Raw genomic sequence first — 20,726 nt, forward strand, 5'->3', positions numbered from 1 at the left:
TAACTTTAGTTACCCTGTTGTTATTCCTAGCGTTCCTCTTATGACAGAAAAACACAACTTCTAGAGTCATACCTCAAGCAGCTATAAAGTTTCTTCAATGAAAGGGAAGAACAGATATTTTGTGGGTCTATCTGTTCCTTTGGAATGGCCATTAACCTGCATAAAGAGAAAGATTCCATGAGTGATACCACAATGATAGTACCAACACCAGTTGATCATGTCTATACTGATTACTTTTAGAGCACTTCTATATACCGTATTTTCTGGACTATAAGTCACACTTTTTTTCATAGTCTGGCCGGTCCTGCGACTTATAGACGGGTGCAACTTATATACAGGTGCCGATCATATAATTAGAATACCATGAAGAAGTTGATTTATTTCAGTAATTCCATTCAAAAAGTTAAACTTGTAAAATGTATACTTTCTTTTACTTTTGATGATTATACTAATGAAAACCCCAAATTCAGTATCTCAGAAAATTAGAATATTGTGAAATGCTTCAATATTGAAGACATCTGGTGCCACACTCTAATTAGCTAATTAACTCAAAACACCTGCAACACTTTACAGTTGTCCAAAAGATGACCATTGACACCTTGCACAAGGAGGGCAAGACACAAAAGGTCATTGCTAAATAGGCTGGCTGTTCACAGAGCTCTGTGTCCAAGCACATTAATAGAGAGGTGAAGGGAAGGAAAATATGTGGTAGAAAAAAGTGTACAAGCAATAGGGATAACCGCACCCTGGAGAGAATTGTGAAACAAAACCCATTTAAAAATGTGGGGGAGATTCACAAGAGTGGACTGCAGCTGGAGTCAGTGCTTCAAGAACCACCACGCACAGACGTATGCAAGACATGGGTTTCAGCTGTCGCATTCCTTGTGTCAAGCATCCGAAGCTAGGGTTGGGGGTAAACGATTATTTATTAAACGATTATTCGGGTGATTAGTTTATCGATTAGTTGACTAATCTAACGAATATTAATGTAACGATTATTTTACTGTTTCTCGATTAATAAAAACCTTAATGTATCTGAAATAAATACCAAAATATTTTTAATAATATACTTTATCAAACAGTTTTGCACAGCAAAAAATCTTCTGCTTTACACAAAATAAAATAAATAAAACATTTGTACTGTTATACAAAATGAAAGGCCAGCCTGTTTACTCTTTTACAGTACCAACATAACTTGTAGTGCAAAAAAAACACTGTGCAGTGCACAGTAGGCCTATAGACATTCCTGAGAGTGTTTAGCACAATATAAAATTCCTGTTTTCAGTTTTAGTTCCAACACTCATTCATGAGCACTGCGCACCAGCTTGTGTGCAGCCCTTGCCTGGACAGTGCTTAGTTCCTTTATGGCCTCCTTACACAACAACATGACAAGATATGGGAAAGATTCTTGAAAGTAGGGCTGCACGATTATGTGCATGAGAGTTCAAGGGTGCAGCACGCACATCTAAATAGTTGAGTACTGGGTGCTGGACAGGAAAGCACAAGCATGTAGAAGAACGTTGAGTCCGCACACCAGAATCTGCTCCTTAGCGTTTTTTTTATTCTGGTGTGCGGACTCAACGTTCTTCTACACTGCACGATTATGGCCAAAATGATAATCACGATTATTTATCACGATTATTAATTAATTTTAGTGACAAAAATATTTTTTCGATAAACATATTGGACTTACTATCTGGCTCAACCAAATTCTTCCCCTCACATTTACTCCTCTAAATTACTGCAAATATAGACTTGACTGCGACTTCCAAACTTCCAAACAAATTTTTTGTGCGTGCTACTTTGTTAATATTTGGGGAAACGTTAACGGCCCTCCGGGAATCCTCCCAACGCTCCCCATTAGCCACTTAAGCTCTGCTTCTTGTTCATGATTTTAATAGTTTAGTCCAGGGGTGTCCAAACTTTTTGACTCAAGGGTTTTGAAAATTGGCCGGCGGGCCACACACAAAAAATAATAATAATAATAATAACGTTTTGTATTATTTAAATGACAAAGTAATTTTGTTGTAGAAAATTAATTTCTTAAGAAATACTGTTAATTTGATGCTGTTTAATTCATTTATAAATGGTGCACTGTCACTTTAAGACTCTTTGCCAGCTCCACTCAAATATAGCCTATGGCTAGTGCTGTGCCTATGGCTGTGCCCTCTCACAGTTTATAAATGGTCAGTAGTGGGAACTACTGTTGCCATCGCGCTCTCTCCCTCTCGTGCACGCTCAAATGCGTTCCCAATTAAATGGAGTAGCATAACTTAGTTAGATCTGCTGCAATCGAGATACTATGTATCTATGTAACTATGTATCTCGATGTAACAAGCTGTTTTGACATTGACATTGTAAACGTTCTCTAAGAAGAGTGTAAAGCAGTTTGCAGTAGCCTAAAGTTAACCACAACGTCATCTATCGCTGGAAAAAAATAGCGAGCGGCCTATGATAAACTAGCCTAATAAATGCTCGGCGGGCCGGATAGTGCATGGCAGGCCGCAGTTTGGACACCCCTGGTTTAGTCATTCATTGATATGTAAAACACTGACATGTAGGCTACATTTTCATTATTGTTCACTCGTTTTGAGTAGGCTGTGTCTTGAAACGCATATGCATTGTAGGTTTCACATGTAGCTTATAAAATATCCCATCGTTAACTCTTATTATAGGCTATATCGGAGGAAGCAAACAAGGACTAAAATGAATGTGATAAAAAAGGCATGTGTGGTTTACGTCATGTGATGTGTTTCACGGTATGAGTTGAGAGCCCTGCTTTGCTTATGTTTTTGGTTAACTTCACTTGCCTGAAATCCGAAATATTTTTCAACAACGGATGATCCGTTTCGAGGGACAAGCTCTTGGCATTCTGCTGTGCCACACATTTGATTTTTGATCGTTGTTTTTTTGTATAGTTTAACTAGCCTACTAATAGTTAACATAAATGCTACTAGTCCACAGTGCATCCAAACTGAGCAGGTCATCAGGCTGAGCAGTGCAGGGAACAGCTGTCATTGGTAGGCTGCATGCAGGCACATGGTCAGACAGGTTTAAGGAGCGCTTGATTTGTTTTGTAGTGGAGCGTTCTATGGGTTGCCAGGTTGGTTCTAGAGTTCTCAACGGGTCGGGTCGGCCCGACAAACCCGACAGGACCCGCAGGTTCGGGCCGGGTTCGGGTCGAAAATATAAGCAAATGACTCGGGTTGGGTCGGACCTCGGGCTTAACCTTTTCTGCTCAGTGAAAAAATAACATTTATTAATCATCGCAGCTGTTCACCGTAAAGAAAGTCTGCTGCTGCGTGCAACGTGCATCATGGAGAGGGGCAGGGGCAGACGCTGCATGCATGCCTTTAGCCTGGAGAAGAAGATGGAGTTGGTGAAAAGTAGGCTAAATTTGCCGCAGGTGAATTCACCGTCGCTACTATAGACAAGTGCTATTTCAAGAAAAAGTCCTTGTATAAGGGTCTAGAGGCATTTCTTAGTAACATTTGGGAACAGGACTTTTTATCATAATTAACATGTGCTGAATCCAACTAGCCCTGTTCCCAAGCAGAATTTTGAGTTTTTGACCATCTAATTAGCATAAACAAAATGGCTGCCAAAATGGCGATTTTTGGCACTTTCTTCGGACGGGCATCATTATACCATGTAAATAAATTAATATTGTTCACATCTGTGCATCTCAGAAATCTCCCATGGGCAATAAATAAAAGGTAAAGGCTAAAAAAAAACTATTATTATGCTAATTAGCCTTAGTATCACCTTATTATACTCTTGACTATGTTTACGGTCCTCTTTGGCAAAGAGTGTGGCCTGACTTGGTAAACATCTTCTTCGTGGTGGGTGGACACATGTTTGGAGTTTAAAATCATTGGAGTTCCTTTGAACTAATCATGAACAACCGTAGAAATATCAGTAGAATATCGCTATGTTTAAGTGTAATAAAGTGTGTACATTTATAAAAATAAATAGAATACTATGGGTGGGATAGGGGCAAAATGTTCGCCTCCTTGTCCCTGTGAAGGTTGCCATCGAAATGGACACCTCAAAAGGCACAGGCAAGGAGGCACCGGGGGGGGGGGGGGGGCGGCGTTGATGGAGGGGTGTGAGGTACCAGTGATGCGCTGAGCAGTTTTCACCATCCTCTGCCGTCCTTTCCAGTCAGAGGCAGAGCAGTTGCCACCATACTGTGACACAGTTGGTGAGGATGCTCTCAATGGTGCAGCGGTAGAGGTTTAGAAGTTCACCAGGATCTGAGGAGAGAGGTTGTGTTCTTTAGTCTCTTCAGGAAGAAGAGATGCTGGTGAGCCTTCTTGATCAGGGTAGAGGTGTTGAGGGTCCAAGAGAGGTCCACAGAGATGTGGACACCCAGAAACATGAACTGGTGACATGCTTGCTTTTTGACTTCCTGAATTCCACAATGAGGTCTTTGGTCCTCTTGGTGTTGAGAGCCAGGTTGTTGTCGGTGCTCCGCGATGTTAGGTGCTGGACCTCCTCCCTGCAGGCTGTCTCATTATTGTTGCTGATGAGAGCAATCACCGTAGTGTTGTCTGCAAACTTGACAATGGTGTTAGAGCCATGTACATGTAACCTGCGTTGTGTTGAACCTGCGCGATTCAGCCCTGCACACGCCCGGACTCGAACCCGCGAACAGCAGCACCTTGGATCAGGAGGCGAGCGCGCTAACAATTGAGCCAATAGCCCAGGCTACTGGCTTGTATGCCAGCAGCACTCTTGAGGCGTCGGGGAGTGAGGTTTACCAACGTTCCACAAGCAAAGCTAAGCTAGCTGGCATCCGTTACATACAGGTATGCAGTTGTAGGTGAAGAGGGAGTAGAGGAGGGCTCAGCACACGCCAGTGTTCAGGGTGAGGGTTGAGTGGGTGAGGTTATCTAATCTAACAGACTGCAGTCTGTTGGTTAGGAAGTCCAGAATCTAGTTTCAGAGGGAGGTATTGATGTCCAGTTCACTGAGTTTGGTGATCAGTTTGGAGGGGATAATGGTGTTAAATGCTGAACTGAAGTCAATGAACAGCATTCTCACATAGGTGTTGCTATTGTCAAGGAGGGACAGGGCAGATGGCATCCTCTGTGCTCCTGTTCTGGCAAATTCTCTTGAAGCATTCTATACTGCAAACAAAATCTACCTCTGGGTACAAATAAAGTAACTTAAACTTGAACTTGCACTAGTTATAAAATTATTCATCTAGCTATTAATTCACAGGACATGCAATCATTTTACTAACACAAATGTTATGAAGAAATATGGGTAACACTTTATGGTAAAGGTACATGAATTATCATGAATTCATGCATGAATTAATTCATGATTTATGCATTACTTCATTCCTTTATAGCCTATGAATCATCAGGAATTGACATGAATTCATATACTCTCATTCATGATGACCTCATGTATGAACAACACATCAACTAAAGCATTAGGTGTGATGGGTATATCATTATGATTTATGATTTCTTAAGCATGATCATCATGATTACATGAATTTTAGGATAATTGCTCATGCATTCATCATGTCTGTGGCCCCTCAAATAAAGTAGTTAATAATGACATGTGTTTAGAGAACTCCAAAGTTATGTTCAAATCAGAATTTGAGCAGTGATGACCACATTTTTGGCAGAAAAATAAAGTCATGATCATGGTTAATACATCATAATTCATAATGATGTGCCCACCGTACCTAATAATTTAGTAATGTGTTCATGTATGAGGTCACAAATGACAAACTATGAACTCAGTAAATTCCTGATGATTAATAAGATATTAATGAATGAAGTAATACATAAATAATTAATGTACCCTTACCGTAAAGTGTTACCGAAATGGGTAAAGGCCTGTGTAACTTACTCCGAGACTACATACATTACCAACCCAATTCGCTTCAATTATGTAAATGTAATGTAAATCAGGTTTTATGGCCAAGTATACTTGGGTATACAAGAAATTTGGTCTCTGCATGTATCCCATCTGTGAATTAGTGAACACACAGGTCACACATTGAAGCATACATTAACCTGGAGTAGTGAGCTGCCTTGCTACAGTGATGCTCGGGCAGCAGTGAGGGGTTAGGTGCATTGCTCAAGGGCATTTCAGCCGTGGATGTGGGCATGGGAGACTAGTGCTCAACCTTTCCACCACCCACATTTTTCCTACTGGTCGGGGATCGAACCGGCAACCCTTTGGTTTCAAGCCCGAAGACCTAACCAGTAGGCTACAATTTTAAACTTTACATTTCATCACTACACATCTTTCTTGACCCTCAAAAAACATAAGTCTCATTTGTCAAATACCGTGTGCCTGCTCAGTTATAAAATTTTAACAATTATATTTTTCAAAAGTTTTTTCAGGTAATTAACATGGGCATAATACTAGATTTTTTTTCTTTTTTTCACAGCCTGTATCCTTGATCTATTGGCCAAGGAAGATGTCTGTGAACAATATGAATTAATTTACATGGTATAATGACATCCGCCCAATGAAAGTGCCCAAAATCGCCATTTTGGCAACCATTTTGTTTATGCTAATTTGATGGTCATAAACTCAAAATTCAGCTTGGGAACAGGGCTAGTTGGATTCAGCACACCTTAATTATGTTAAAAAGTCCTGTTCCCAACTTTTACTAAAAAATGCCTCTAGGAAGCACATATCTCAAAAATATCACCTGTCTACTACAGGAGTGGGGAAATCAGAGGTCTGGAAAGTGTTTGGAGTGGTGCTGGATTCTGATGAATTCTACAGGTTATTTGCAATGCTCAAAATGCAAGGTGCTGATGAAATATGTGACCCTGCAAGGCGAAACCAGTCGCTTTGGTAAAATTTACAAAAATAAGTTATTGTGCTCACATGCAGAGGCGCACCTTATCAATAGGCAAGGCAGGCAACTGCTTGGAGCCCCGAGCTGCTAGGAGGCCCCCCAGACCTGGTCTCAGCGCTTTTGCCGATGGGACAAGCGAGAATTTCGTCCATAGATCTTGAATGATTGGGTGATTTTGCGTGCTCTTGTCCTGTTGTACAGACAGTGCATCTGTGCATGTATGCTATGGACTTCTAAACAGAGGAGCTGTGTACAAAAGAGTTCAAAGAATCCGTATAGCCTACATATTTAGGCTACTGTGGTAAACGTCAATCGAGGGTGCAAAGTTATGACGGATCAACATCGGAGTTTGGCATTGACTCAATGAAGTTATGGTAGGCTAATGTTAATTGGCAGAAAGATTGAACATGGTTTGCTACATCTATATGACAATAAACTTGAGCTAGCTAGCAACAGTTACAACCAGTTAAGCAAGGAGATGTTAATGTTATATTTGTATTAGGGCTGTCAGCCGTAATGCATCAATTGCGATGCGATTTGGCTAAGGACCAAGTATAACGCGTTGATTTTTTTTTTATTGCGTGCCGCCAAAGATTTTTAATTTTACACCAACACTTGTTCTGTTATCAACAATTCTCTTTTTGGCTGGTAATATTTTGACCCTTTGATGCACCGTTTCTTGTCCTCAAACTGACACAGACACTTTCTAATCTGCCTTCCTTCTGTAGTCATGAACACTAACGCAGTTCTGAACTCTTTTTAAAAAAAACTCCCTGTCGGCTCAGTCGACATGGAATTAAAATATCACTGAAACACCTCAAATTTAGGCTACGACATGGGTCGGCAACAGGCAGCCAAAGCTGGCCCGCCTCTGAAATTATTTGCACAGCCAAATTATTCTGGCAGTCCAATTTGTTTAATCTTTTATTATACAATATCGATTTACATATAGCCTAGGCTATTCACCAATTAAACTGCGAGTAGGTGCTTAAACAAATATGAGCAAGAACACCAGAATGCACTTTATCCTGCTAACTGTGCATAGCCCTCGGCCAGCACTTCATATTGCGCTTTTGTGCTTCTGTTTGGAGCAGTTAGGCCACCTTGAAGGTGCCGCTGCGTTTGTTTTGTAGTGCGTTATGATAGTCTTTTCAAACAGCGACAGCGTTGTTGCATATCAGATACACAGGCTTTGCATTGTGAAACCGGGTAAGATGAATGCAACATTTTCTTTCCATTTCTCTTTATAGGCCCAGCTTTTCTCCCAGCTTAAACTCCTGTAGTTTGCTTCTCGCTTCTACTGTAAGCATTGTAACATTGTCAGGAGATGGGCCAACCAAGTAGCCTATTTAAGAATAAAAGTAAGATAGACTTTATCCAAAGAAGTAATTAGAATAAACCAGGCTCCGTGTTAAACTGTCCATCAATGCCATTATTGTAGCCTAGTGCCTCATGTTGTAGTGCCCACATTTACTATTCACAATATTGAAAGGGGAGATGAAAATATAAATGAATGACTAATTTTGGGTAGGACCCCAATAAAACTTTATATTTTGTAAAAAGGTTTTTAAAGTCATTTACTGTATTCATTTACTGTATTATTTTTTAGTTATTTATAAATTTTTCATTCTTTAGGCTACATTTATATTTTCAAAATAACAAGGTTTTTCATGTCAGATTATTTTTCAGCCTAACATATTGGTGATGAAACCTGGTTGGTAGGGCCCCCTAGGAATTTTTGCTTAGGGTCCCCACAGACTCTAGAATCGCCTCTGCTCACATGGACGGCAATAAACTAAGCTTTCCAACGATATGTATATCGAGGGTAGGCCTATTGCAAAAAGTATCGCTAAGATAACCGCATCCAAAGTTGCATGGTTCTTCCGTCACGATACGCCAGAAGAGGAGAAAATCACTGTTTTAAGTAAATTGTCACGCTAATGTGTTGAATCTTCACCTAAATAAAGTCAGGGTTTAACAGTCAAAACGTAGCCTATGTTTTACGTCGGGCCGCGGGCCGGGTTCGGGCAGATAATTCATGTTGATGTGTCGGGTTTCATCGGGTCCGGGCTTTAAAAGCCACGGGCCGGGTCGGGTCGGGTTGTAATTTTCAGGCCCGTTGAGAACTCTAGTTGGTTCTATGGGTAGAGCACGTATTTTTAATATCGCTCGATCACGCAAATTTGATCGTGGGTCAACGCAGCCGTCTACCGGGAAGTTTTAGAGCACTTCATGCTTCCTGCTGCTGACCAACTTTATGGAGACGCCGATTTAATTTTCCAACAGGACTTGGCACCTGCACACAGTGCCAAAGCTACCAGTACCTGGTTTAAGGACCATGGTATCCCTGTTCTTAATTGGCCAGCAAACTAGCCTGACCTTAACCCCATAGAAAATCAATGGGGTATTGTGAAGAGGAAGATGTGATACGCCGGACCCAACAATGCAGAAGAGCTGAAGGCCACTATCAGAGCAACCTGGGCTCTCATAACACCTGAGCAGTGCCACAGACTGATCGACTCCATGCCACGCCGCATTGCTGTAGTAATTCAGGCAAAAGGAGCCCCAACATGCTCATACTTTTCATGTTCATACTTTTCAGTTGGCCAACATTTCTAAAAAAACTTAAAACAGTAATATTCTAACTTTCTGAGATACTGAATTTGGGATTTTCATTAGTTGTCAGTTATAATCATCAAAATTAAAAGAAATAAACATTTGATTGATGATATTCTAATTATATGACCAGCACCTGTATATTAAAATGTTAATTCATATTAACCCTTAGAACCCTAAGCTGTTTTTAGGGCATTTTCACTACCTTTATTCATAAGGATTTATTCTGGTCATTGTGAGTGCCACACACACATATTATATATTGTTTTTTTCAGCAGAGTCTAGGCTATCCAGATCTGCCATCATGTCATGTATTTGTACTAGCATTGATTTTATTTAGATTTTTAAAGAATTAAAATATAAAAAGCGTATTATAAAAATTCTTATATTTCGACATTTATCTCACCACAGCAAGCTCATAGCTCTATATGCATTTCAAGTGTGTGTAGGGCAGACTGTCCTGAATCGGGCAATATAATTGCCATGTTGGAGGGATACTCTGGGGCTGAGCAATTTACAGAAATATGTGGTGTTTGATTTACTGAAAATAAATGCCATTTTTTATTTAGTGATGAAAAATCACCTTTCTGCGCTCCATATCTGTGACACGAACTGATCTGACCTGACTTGACCCGAGGTTGCTTGTTAGCCTGCGTGCCTATGCACTCATAATGATTCTCAACTTTTTACTGGATTGTCATGAACAAAGTAAAGGCAAAAAAGGTGTTTCTTTGTTCAACAAATTGGGATGCAATGTGAGCCTTGAATTGGATGCCATGCAGGAATTTGCTAGGATCTCAAAACCGGATTATGAACATGCTTTGCCGTAGAGAAACACACGATAGCGTTGGATTATAAACATGCTTTGCCACAAAAACAGACAAAAACGTGGGGTAAGTCCAGCTATATGAAGTTATTATTTTGTTATCACATCGTCTGTTTTATAACCCAGAAGGATGTACTTGGTATCAAATGATAGCTCTGTGTCTCCTCTTTCATCTGACATGCGTGGTATCTATCCGGTCAGTGAGTAATTCAAATGAGAGTAATGGGTGTGCAGCGTTGGTTTATATACATGACGTTATTATTTTGCAGTCACTTCGTCCGTTTTTATAAGCCAGAAGGATCAATATACATGGTACCAATGGATAGCCCTGTGTCTCCTCTTTCAACTGATATGCTTGCCATATCTATGCGATCACGGGTTCGCGAGTAATTCAAACGAGAATAATGGGTGCGCAGGTGAACGCACAGACTGTAAATATGATGCAATTTGATTTAATTTCATGATTTTCTTTTCATACTTGATCGTACAGACAAATGCGTGGTCACGTTGGAAAGCCCCACTTCTTCTCTGTCATGCTATAAAGGTTTAATCTCGCTGCGATGAACAGCCGCGGAGCAATGTAACAGAGAAGAAAGGGTGTGTTTTTTGACGCACTTTGCGTCAATCGGGTTCTAAGGGTTAACTGACATGAACCCTACATGAAACATTACCGTCTACAGCCGCAAAAGAGCTCTCTAGGCTTGTGGAATGAGATTGTTGGCTTGCGGTCAGACATGTTTTCGGTGGGTTTGGGGGTGGAAACATTCGTGCATACCTAAATCCTCAAATTATGGCCGGGATTCTATTTAAAACCGGGCCTCAGATTAGGACAAATAAAGGCCGGTAATAATTGCCTACATTGTTTCGATTTAACTCAGTTAAACACAGTTACAACCAGTTAAGCAAGGAGATGTTAATGTTATATTTGTATTAGGGCTGTCAGCCGTAATGCATCAATTGCGATGCGATTTGGCTAAGGACCAAGTATAACGCGTTGATTTTTTTTTATTGCGTGCCGCCAAAGATTTTTAATTTTACACAGACACTTGTCCTGTTATCAACAATTCTCTTTTTGGCTGGTAATATTTTGACCCTTTGATGCACCGTTTCTTGTCCTCAAACTGACACAGACACTTTCTAATCTGCCTTCCTTCTGTAGTCATGAACACTAACGCAGTTCTGAACTCTTTTTAAAAAAACTCCCTGTCGGCTCAGTCCACATGGAATTAAAATATCACTGAAACACCTCAAATTTAGGCTACGACATGGGTCGGCAACAGGCAGCCAAAGCTGGCCCGCCTCTGAAATTATTTGCACAGCCAAATTATTCTGGCAGTCCAATTTGTTTAATCTTTTATTATACAATATCGATTTACATATAGCCTAGGCTATTCACCAATTAAACTGCGAGTAGCTGCTTGAACAAATATGAGCAAGAACACCAGAACGCACTTTATCCTGCTAGCTGTGCATAGCCCTCGGCCAGCACTTCATATTGCGCTTTTGTGCTTCTGTTTGGAGCAGTTAGGCCACCTTGAAGGTGCCGCTGCGTTTGTTTTGTAGTGCGTTATGATAGTCTTTTCAAACAGCGACAGCGTTGTTGCATATCAGATACACAGGCTTTGCATTGTGAAACCGGGTAAGATGAATGCAACATTTTCTTTCCATTTCTCTTTATAGGCCCAGCTTTTCTCCCAGCTTAAACTCCTGTAGTTTGCTTCTGGCTTCTACTGTAAGCATTGTAACATTGTCAGGAGATGGGCCAACCAAGTAGCCTATTTAAGAATAAAAGTAAGATAGACTTTATCCAAAGAAGTAATTAGAATAAACCAGGCTCCGTGTTAAACTGTCCATCAATGCCATTATTGTAGCCTAGTGCCTCATGTTGTAGTGCCCACATTTACTATTCACAATATTGAAAGGGGAGATGAAAATATAAATGAATGACTAATTTTGGGTAGGACCCCAATAAAACTTTATATTTTGTAAAAAGGTTTTTAAAGTCATTTACTGTATTATTTTTTAGTTGTTTATTAATTTTTCATTCTTTAGGCTACATTTATATTTTCAAAATAACAAGGTTTTTCATGTCAGATTATTTTTCAGCCTAACATATTGGTGATGAAACCTGGTTGGTAGGGCCCCCTAGGAATTTTTGCTTAGGGCCCCCACAGACTCTAAAAACGCCTCTGCCTACACCATGGGTGTCCAATCTGTCGCTCTCAATCTACCAGTCGCTTGTGGCCCCCTTCTGAACTTGCCAGAGGCTGAAGCAGTAGCCTACATTTAAACACAATTGTTGCTGCGAGGCATTCCAGCCTACGAATTTTATAAAAAAGTAAATCATGCATAATTAAAAAAACAAAAACCTCAATTTAATCTATCATAGAACTATTTGGCTATAAGCAATAACATTTCCATTACAGCACAGCGCATGTTCCATGAATGAATGAAAGCGGATGCCTTGTCTCGCAATAAGCAGGTGGAAATCCCGACACTCTTTCAATGATATGAAACTTAATAGTGAACCATCAAATACCCCCCAGATTGCAGTGGCAATCAGTCCCAACAATTAGCAATATAATCAAACAGTCCAAATGGCGTTTTACAAACGGAAGTTCAGGAGGAGCGTGACGGAATTTGCCACGCCTCCTTCAATCAGTCAGGTTATTTATTTGCAGTCTACCTGCCGAAGTTACAGCATTGGTGTTACTCCGCTCGCAACCCACCACCTCCCCTTACGCCTCCCGCCTTCCATGTTTAAAGGATAAGGGGGTGTATGGCGGAATCCTGCCCGACTCCTGTCTGCGCAGTCGACTCCGGCACGATTCCACGAAGCCCTTCAGGACCATGGCCAGAGACCTCGCCAAACATGCTTTTCTATCATGCTTTTATGTATTATGTTTTTATGTCTTTATGCAAATTCAGGAATGTGAACTAGTGAAACGTAAATTAAATCCCAAACCAAACCGAACATCTTCTGCTTTTGATGCCGCTCCCAAACGAAACGCATGTCTCACAATAAAACACATCACGTAAGAAATAAAGACCTGCCTCGAATACAAGCCTGCCCCAAATAAAGGTACTGCCCAGCAAACACGCAACAGGGAACGTTCCCTAAAGGTTCCCTGAAGGTCAACAAAATAAACCTTTAAATGACGTTCTGGGAACATTCTCAGAAAACATTTGAAAACAAAACTCTTTGTGAATGATGATGACTTTCTCTTCTGCATTGTCCTAACCATTAAAACGAGGCATATGACGAGGCTTTGCAGCAATGTTTACAGAGACACACTGTAAGGTTGGCTGCAAAGACTATGCAGTTACGATTGATTGACACACGCGCACACACATTATCGAAATCATCGCTTTAGGCTGTAGTCTTTCTACATGAGTTTATTAATGATCAGGCTATTCACCTTATTCAGCCCCGCCCATTTTTTAAAATTCCACATTGTCTTTAAACTTCCGGTCGGCTAGCTACGCCTAGCGCCTAGTTAGCTTCATTGGGATAACACAGCAGAAGAGGATAGAGAGGCTAACTTGGGAGGAAAACGACAAATGCCATCAGGAGGTCACTGTACTTCGCTACCTAAGGCTATTCACCCCTACAGAGTGGGTAGACGATATGCGGCAGTGGCCGCTGTATCGTATGGAGAAACTCGCAAATCCTTATCTGTTTGGTAACTATGGTAACTAGTTTAGAAAGTCATTACAGAACAGCCGCTCCAAAGTCAGTGTTTTCCTAACTTCAGATAGGAAAGGGGTATAACAGAAATGTCTTAAGTCACCTAAATAAACGTTCCTAACTTTAGGATGACCCATAACATATGATGCCAGTCATCTCGATAGAGCTCTGCTATCTCAATGTATCGCAATGGATGCTACTGCTCAAACGGAAGTTCGGAGACAATGTGGGCAAAGCTAGCACCCTCCATGTATGCGCGTGGAATAAGGTGAATAATAAGGACACACTTTAATAGTGATTGGTGTAAACCAGGACATTTTAGCGTCTCCACAGGCTTTTGTTGGGACTCGGGACACGCAACTCAAAATCGGGACTGTCCCGGTTAAACATTCTCTAAAAATAAGGGTAGTCCTTAGTAACCATTTAAACGTGCACCTTTTTTTCTCTCCTCACTCGGGGGTAGCCTGCCGAGCATTTACTCTGCTGCCGGCTTGTGCGTCGACATTGCATTACTTGATTGCATTGAATTCTCCACATTTTCGCTAAATTTTCATGTCATTTTTGTTCAGTGAATCTTTTGTAAATTGCTTCACAATTATTGTTGGGCCCTCGTTGGCTGCCTTCGTTATCGCCATTCACTCTGTGCCTTCACATGCCCAAAATGCTTGATTGCATTCTCCACATTTCTAGCTAGATTTTCATGTACCACACCATCTTTTTTGTTCAGTGAATCATTTGTAAATTGGCTGTCTTCTTATAGCCCAGCTCACCTCATTTCACTCCATCTTCAACATTCCTGGTAGAATTCTCAATCTTTTTGGCCTCTATGTGTCCAGTTACATAGTCTCTGTTCTTGGTTTTGGATTTTGTAAAATAAATGTCTAAATAAATGCTTATAGTCCGGTGCGACTTATATATGTTTTTTTTGACTGATGCGACTTATATTCCGGAGCGACCTAAGGGTAGTCCTTAGTAACCTATAGCATCATTGAAAGTTTGCACGTTCTTTTAACACGCATCTTTTTTTCTCTCTCGCTCTCTCGGGGGTAGCCGGCCAAGCTTTTGCTCTGCTGCCGGCTTGTGCGTCGACATTGCGCAAAATATTTGATTGCATTGCATTCTCCACATTTTTAGGTACATTTTCATGTACCACATCATCATTTTTGTTCAGTGAATCTTTTGGAAATTGCTTTACAATTACCATCGGCTGTCTTCGTTATCGCCTGGCTCGCCTCAGCTTGCATTCCCGGTAGAATTCGCAATCTTTTTGGCCTCTATGTGTCCAGTTACATAGTTTTTGTCTTGGTTCTTGGTCTTGGATTTTGTGAAATAAATTTCTGAATGCAACTTATAGTCCTACATAGTATGGCTTTTTTTTCTTCATGACGCATTTTTTGACTGATGTGACTTACACTCCGGATCGACTTATAGTCCGGAAAATACGGTGTACATTATGTTTACATACTTCAAAAATATATAGCAGGTCATGTGCGCAGAGACTGCAATGCTTTACTCAGACATGTTAAAGTCAAGGCCCGCGGGCCTTAATCTACGGCTCCCGAGATGATATTTGATTAGTATTAGAACCGGCCCGCAGGCCACAGCCGCCGGCTGCTGTTTTGCGCATCAATACTCCATTCCCCACAATGCAACGGTAGCCCACGAACTCACTGCGGCGCCGTAAGTGGGCCTCGGCTTCATTATTCATCAGTATTCAGTCAGGGCAGATGTCAACTTTCAGCTACCCCCCTCCCCAGTGTTGTGCCTGAACGCGTTCATTGAATGAAAGTCACTCGTTCCTATGTATTTTGAGCGAACGTGAACTGAACGTACTGTATTAGGCTACTATGGCCTGATGAACATTACTGTGAACTCGTTCATTCTGGTGTCTGTGAACGGCACACTTCGTTGAATAGGGTGCCAGATTTCTACAGAGCCTTCCACGCAAAAACCCGGCTAAAACACACCGTAAAAAGGCCTTAATATGGCAGCATGCAGGTCACCATTTGTCAAACTATGGGCCGCGGTCCACAACGTGGACAATGCTGGTCTGCAGAGTGAAATTATTCCCGGGCCATCGTCTGATAATTTGCTGCGCAATTGGTCAAGGAGCCACGGACAGAAAAAGAAAACAAACATTTCTGCAATTAGTAGGAAATACTTGTTAATTTGGTGTCATCAAACATAGAGGCATATAATTAAGTCGTGGTATGAGCGTTTATTCAATGCATGCGTGTGCACGTTGGTAGCAAAGCTAAGCTTCAACCTATTGGAAGGCTAATTATGAAACGACATTTAATAGAACGAAGTGGATTTATGCTAGCCTCAGGGTTTCACTCGCAGATCAGTCTGGATACTTTCCGTTAAAGAGAATTTGGAGCAGTTCACCAAACGAACGTCCAATCAGCGTTGGCTTTGAGGCGGGTTGAGGTGTTACGCAACGAACAACATGACGGCATCCACAGAGATGAGCATAGCTATCGCGCAAGTTTTATTCAAATTAGAAAGTATTCCTGGGTAAGCTGTGAAGCTATGAGTCTCAGCCATGCAGCTGGGAGGAATGAACGTAACAGACATCGTCCACGGCTGATTCCAGTTCATAATTGATGTTCATCAATTCATCAACAGTTCATCTTGAATTTCCCCTGGGGATCAATAAAGTATCTATCTAATGGAGGAATATACTTTCTTCAGAAGTGTAGGGCCTACCGTGAAAACTTGATGGGAATTGTCGTTGATTAGGTTCATGTCACATACAAATGGAAAGTTAAAACATCTTAACGTTAGTCACGTTCCCTAACTTAATTGTATGTTAAACGAAGGCATTAGAAGAACACTTTGTTCATCTAATTGGTTGATTTGGCCCATCGATAACCAACAAAGGTGGTGATAGACAGATGGTTTATCCAATCAGCTATCCAGTATTTCCGCCCCTTCCCAAAAGTTCTTCAATGAAAAGTTCCCAGATGGATATGCGGAGCAAATCCACCTGGCGGAGTCAGGTTAGATTTATGCAACTTCCATAAAAAAAAAAACAGAGCAGACTATATGAAACACTGTTTGGCATTAAGTATTAAAGTCAGCCAAAAAGCTATTAATTAGTCTTAGTTAAAGATAGTTAAAGATCTCCAGATCAGTGATTTACGCATGATCTGATCCGCCATTTACCATTCACAAAAGCTGGTATTGTGTCTCCTGAATCCTTACATTCAGGCATTCAAATTAAATGTAATTAAATAGCATATAAATATTCTATCAGTGTATGATGCTTGCATGAGGGAAACATCCCAAAACAATGGCACCCATATAACTGCTGTTGTTTTGAGAAGTATTTCTCATGCAAGCATCATGCAACAATGCAAAAACAATGAAACTATTGTAGGCCTAATTATATTTTACATTAGTAAAGCAGTACTCTGATGTGCATGTTTTTTTACAAACTTTTGTGAACAATCTTAGCACTTTAAACATTGACTGTTTTGAAGTGCATGTATAGCAATATAGTATAAAAATAATAATAATTGTGATATCATTATGATAATTTAATGGGGGGTGGGAGGAGGGGGTGGGTTCATGTAGGTGGGCCCTATGACCCCAAAGTATGCCTTGACTGGGCCTCAGGTCAAAGAAGTTTGAGAAAGGCTGATGTAGACGACAAAGCAGCAAGGAGGCATCATATGATCATTTAAACAAGTTTTATGAAAAGGTCGGTGAGGATGAGAAAAATCGTACATTTGTGCAAACTTTGCCCGCACTTCAGTCACAGTCATTATTCATTTAATCATTAAATAAAATACAGTACACGTCTTGGTTCAATAGGTTACGTGCAGTCATTTTAATATGTTTTAATAAACATTGAACCAGTCCGGCCCTCGGCTTGTAGCAAATTTGTTTTTTTGGCCCTCTAATGTATTTGACTTTGACATCCCTGCTTTACATAGTCAAAATAAAAATACATATAGAAAATATTTCTAATATTTTATATATTCATATATTTAAAAATATATAAATGAGCATAATTAATAATACGATTACTCAACTCAAATTCAGCAGTTTAATAGCAATACATTGGTGATGAGGTGGACAGAATAATCAGACAACATTGATCATAACTGTGAGAGACTTACTTCACATCTTGCAGTGTAGGACTTTTCTGCATGAGTCTGATGGCACCGTTGACCCAGCTTTCCGTGAGGCATTTCACCCTCAGGGTGATATCCTTTACTACACGTAAGTCACTCACAGAAGATAGCAGAGCACCCACTCTGTTATCTAAATCTTCTGTTGCAATTTCTAGAGAGTGAACTTTGCTGAGGAAGTCTGTGACCTGTAGAGGTTCAGGTCTTTCAGAGAGGGTGAGCAAGATCTCTGATGTGAAGTACCCAGTCACCTGTAAACTGTAAATAAACCGGTCAGTAAAACTGCAGCAATTTGTAATGGCAATGTCTAACAGCCTTAAAAAATGACCCTTACCAACATCTGCTGTTTTTTAATTTGTCGAAAGACGAGCATATCCGTTCACCCCCTTCTTTATGTGTATCAAGTCTTCCAAACAAAAGACACATTAATTTGAAATATTTTAACAGTTGGGCTATTGTTATATGATAATCAACACAACACAACTACAAATGTATTGATGTTACCTAAAATGCACAAAGAAATCCCTTAAAGAAATTTTAGGTTTCTGGCGACAGTTGCCGCAAATTTGCAAGTTTTGGCAATGTTGCAGCAAATTTGCAGCAATGCCATATGCAAATTAGGTTTGTCTCCAGAAGTTCACTGGAAGTTTGCCATTATTGGCTAAGTGTGGTGACAAATCACTGGCGAACACATTTGCCACTAGTGGCAAACTTCTCATTGTTGCCTGAACTTTGCTGGAAGTTTGCTTCTAGCCAACATTGGCAAACTTTTGGCAATTGGCAAATTTGTTTCCCACAAATCACCCACAGGTTTACTGCAAATCTGCCGCAAACATTCAATTTTTGTAAGGGATGATTTATGAATATTCTTAAAAATGGAACAAAACTCTTCAAATGTGTCTGTAAGCAGAAATGTGGCCAAATATGTCAGTAAGGTGCAGTTGTCAGCTAAAGCATCAGCTAAAAGTAGAATTATGACTTTAGACTAAAGATTTTTAGCTTCTTATTTATTCATGTTTAAAACTTAACTTTTATTCTATAACTTATTTTTATACTAGTATGTGATAGCACAGTTGGAGTGGAGTCAGGAGTTCATTTCACTGCTTGTTGTAAGTCTATGACTATGCATGTGAAAAATGAAGAAACTTGAAACTTGGTTGCCAAATTGATACCTAAATCCACACAAGCCCTAAAAATGTGAGTGTGTTGTTGTAGCTAGCTTGGCCTATGTGACACAATGCGATCATACCTGAGGTTTGTGAGTTTAGGGCAGTTCTTGAAGAGGTGGGAGAACATCTCTTTAGCCTTCTTTTGGTTCAGGTCATTCACAACAATATCTGCTTTCTTCAGATCACATAATGTACAGAGGTGCTGTTGTAAATGTGTACTGACATTCTCCTGGCTGTGGAAAATATTTTGGAGAATGTGAGATTATTTCTTAATTTGCCAGCAAAATTTGATCTAGGGGGCGATTCTTGTTAGTGAGACTGCAGTATCTTGTTTTGGGAGCAGTGCAGGTTTAACCTGCATTGTGTAAAAAGGTACACCAATGCACTCAGCTTGAATCTGCACCCGAGACAGATGAGCGTGCTAGCAAGGGGGCCGAAACACTACAAACGTCACTTTGTGTCTGTTTCTAGCACATCTCTTAAGCTCATAAATTTCAGCCCCATTTTGAGTGTTTTGCCCGACATTGCACATCATCTACTTAGGAGGGCACTGCTCCCACATACTTTGGCCAATCATCAAATGGCTGGCCTCTATAAAAAGGTTACAGTAGAATCCTCAGAAATAGTAAGTGTGACTGTGTGATGTACTGGCAACGAGATACAGAGGCTTGAATGTTGTTTTTTCTATGAGCCGGTAACATACTTCATAATTCTGGAACTGCCCAAATTTGGTCCCTCTAGGTCACTTGAAGTGGCCTTGAAACACAATTGAGGCCTGAAGCCAGGTCTTGTGAAGCTGTAACTCAAAGTAGATGACTATAGAGTTAAATATGGATTTTTCACAAATTTATTTGCGTAATAATGCGTTTAGCTCAGTATCATTTTTAGAAAACAGCCACAGTAGCAGATTCATGTGCAAAAGTAATCCCTTTTCTTGATTCTATGACAGTCACTGCCATGCAAATGTAGATAAAACTATAATCTCCAGAATGTTACCTTTCATTTGACACCAAAATTATGGTTCTACTCAAACAGGTTCTTGTGTAGTAAGACTTTTATTGTCAGTAGGCATTAGTGCATTTCCCATTCAAATGTAGCTACGAAACCATTTTCCTCATTGCATGACGTTTGAGGGGTGTTCTGTGGGACTCTTACAGTGAAATCGCATATCACTAGGCTTGTTTGACTTCATGCAGATCTGCTCAGATCTGACTTGATATGATGCATGCTGGGTTGAACACAACGCATACTGGGATGGACGCAATGCTTACTGGTTAGAAATCCTGTCCAACTTCTGTCAGCCGGGGAGGGACTTACCACCATGTCACCATGTCACATGACCTTAAAATATCACGGGGGTTTTATGGCGGCCTTACATTGTACGATTTTGGTCTGTTTTCACAGTCGGCGACTAAATTTCCAAAGTCGGACAGAAATCATGGGAGTTGTA

At 40.5% G+C, this 20,726-nt stretch overlaps 1 protein-coding gene across 2 annotated transcripts in view; it reads right to left on the reverse strand.

Annotated features, from left to right (window-relative positions):
• LOC143100741 (uncharacterized) overlaps positions 1-20,726 on the reverse strand; it is an 84,156-nt gene that overhangs the window by 5,766 nt on the left and 57,664 nt on the right. For both annotated transcript variants that reach the window (XM_076264166.1, XM_076264165.1), the window contains exons 11-14: positions 19,357-19,509; positions 18,442-18,513; positions 18,096-18,365; positions 73-156 (exon numbers count right to left, since the gene is read on the reverse strand). In XM_076264166.1, the coding sequence (XP_076120281.1) occupies positions 73-156; positions 18,096-18,365; positions 18,442-18,513; positions 19,357-19,509 (579 nt within the window). The remainder of the gene's footprint in view (positions 1-72; positions 157-18,095; positions 18,366-18,441; positions 18,514-19,356; positions 19,510-20,726) is intronic.

Source organism: Alosa pseudoharengus, unplaced genomic scaffold (genome assembly GCF_046254945.1).
Source record: "Alosa pseudoharengus isolate Yale_2024_CS ecotype anadromous, Long Island Sound unplaced genomic scaffold, YU_APseudo_1.1 YU_APseudo_1.1_scf_3, whole genome shotgun sequence".
Lineage (NCBI taxonomy): Eukaryota > Metazoa > Chordata > Actinopteri > Clupeiformes > Clupeidae > Alosa > Alosa pseudoharengus.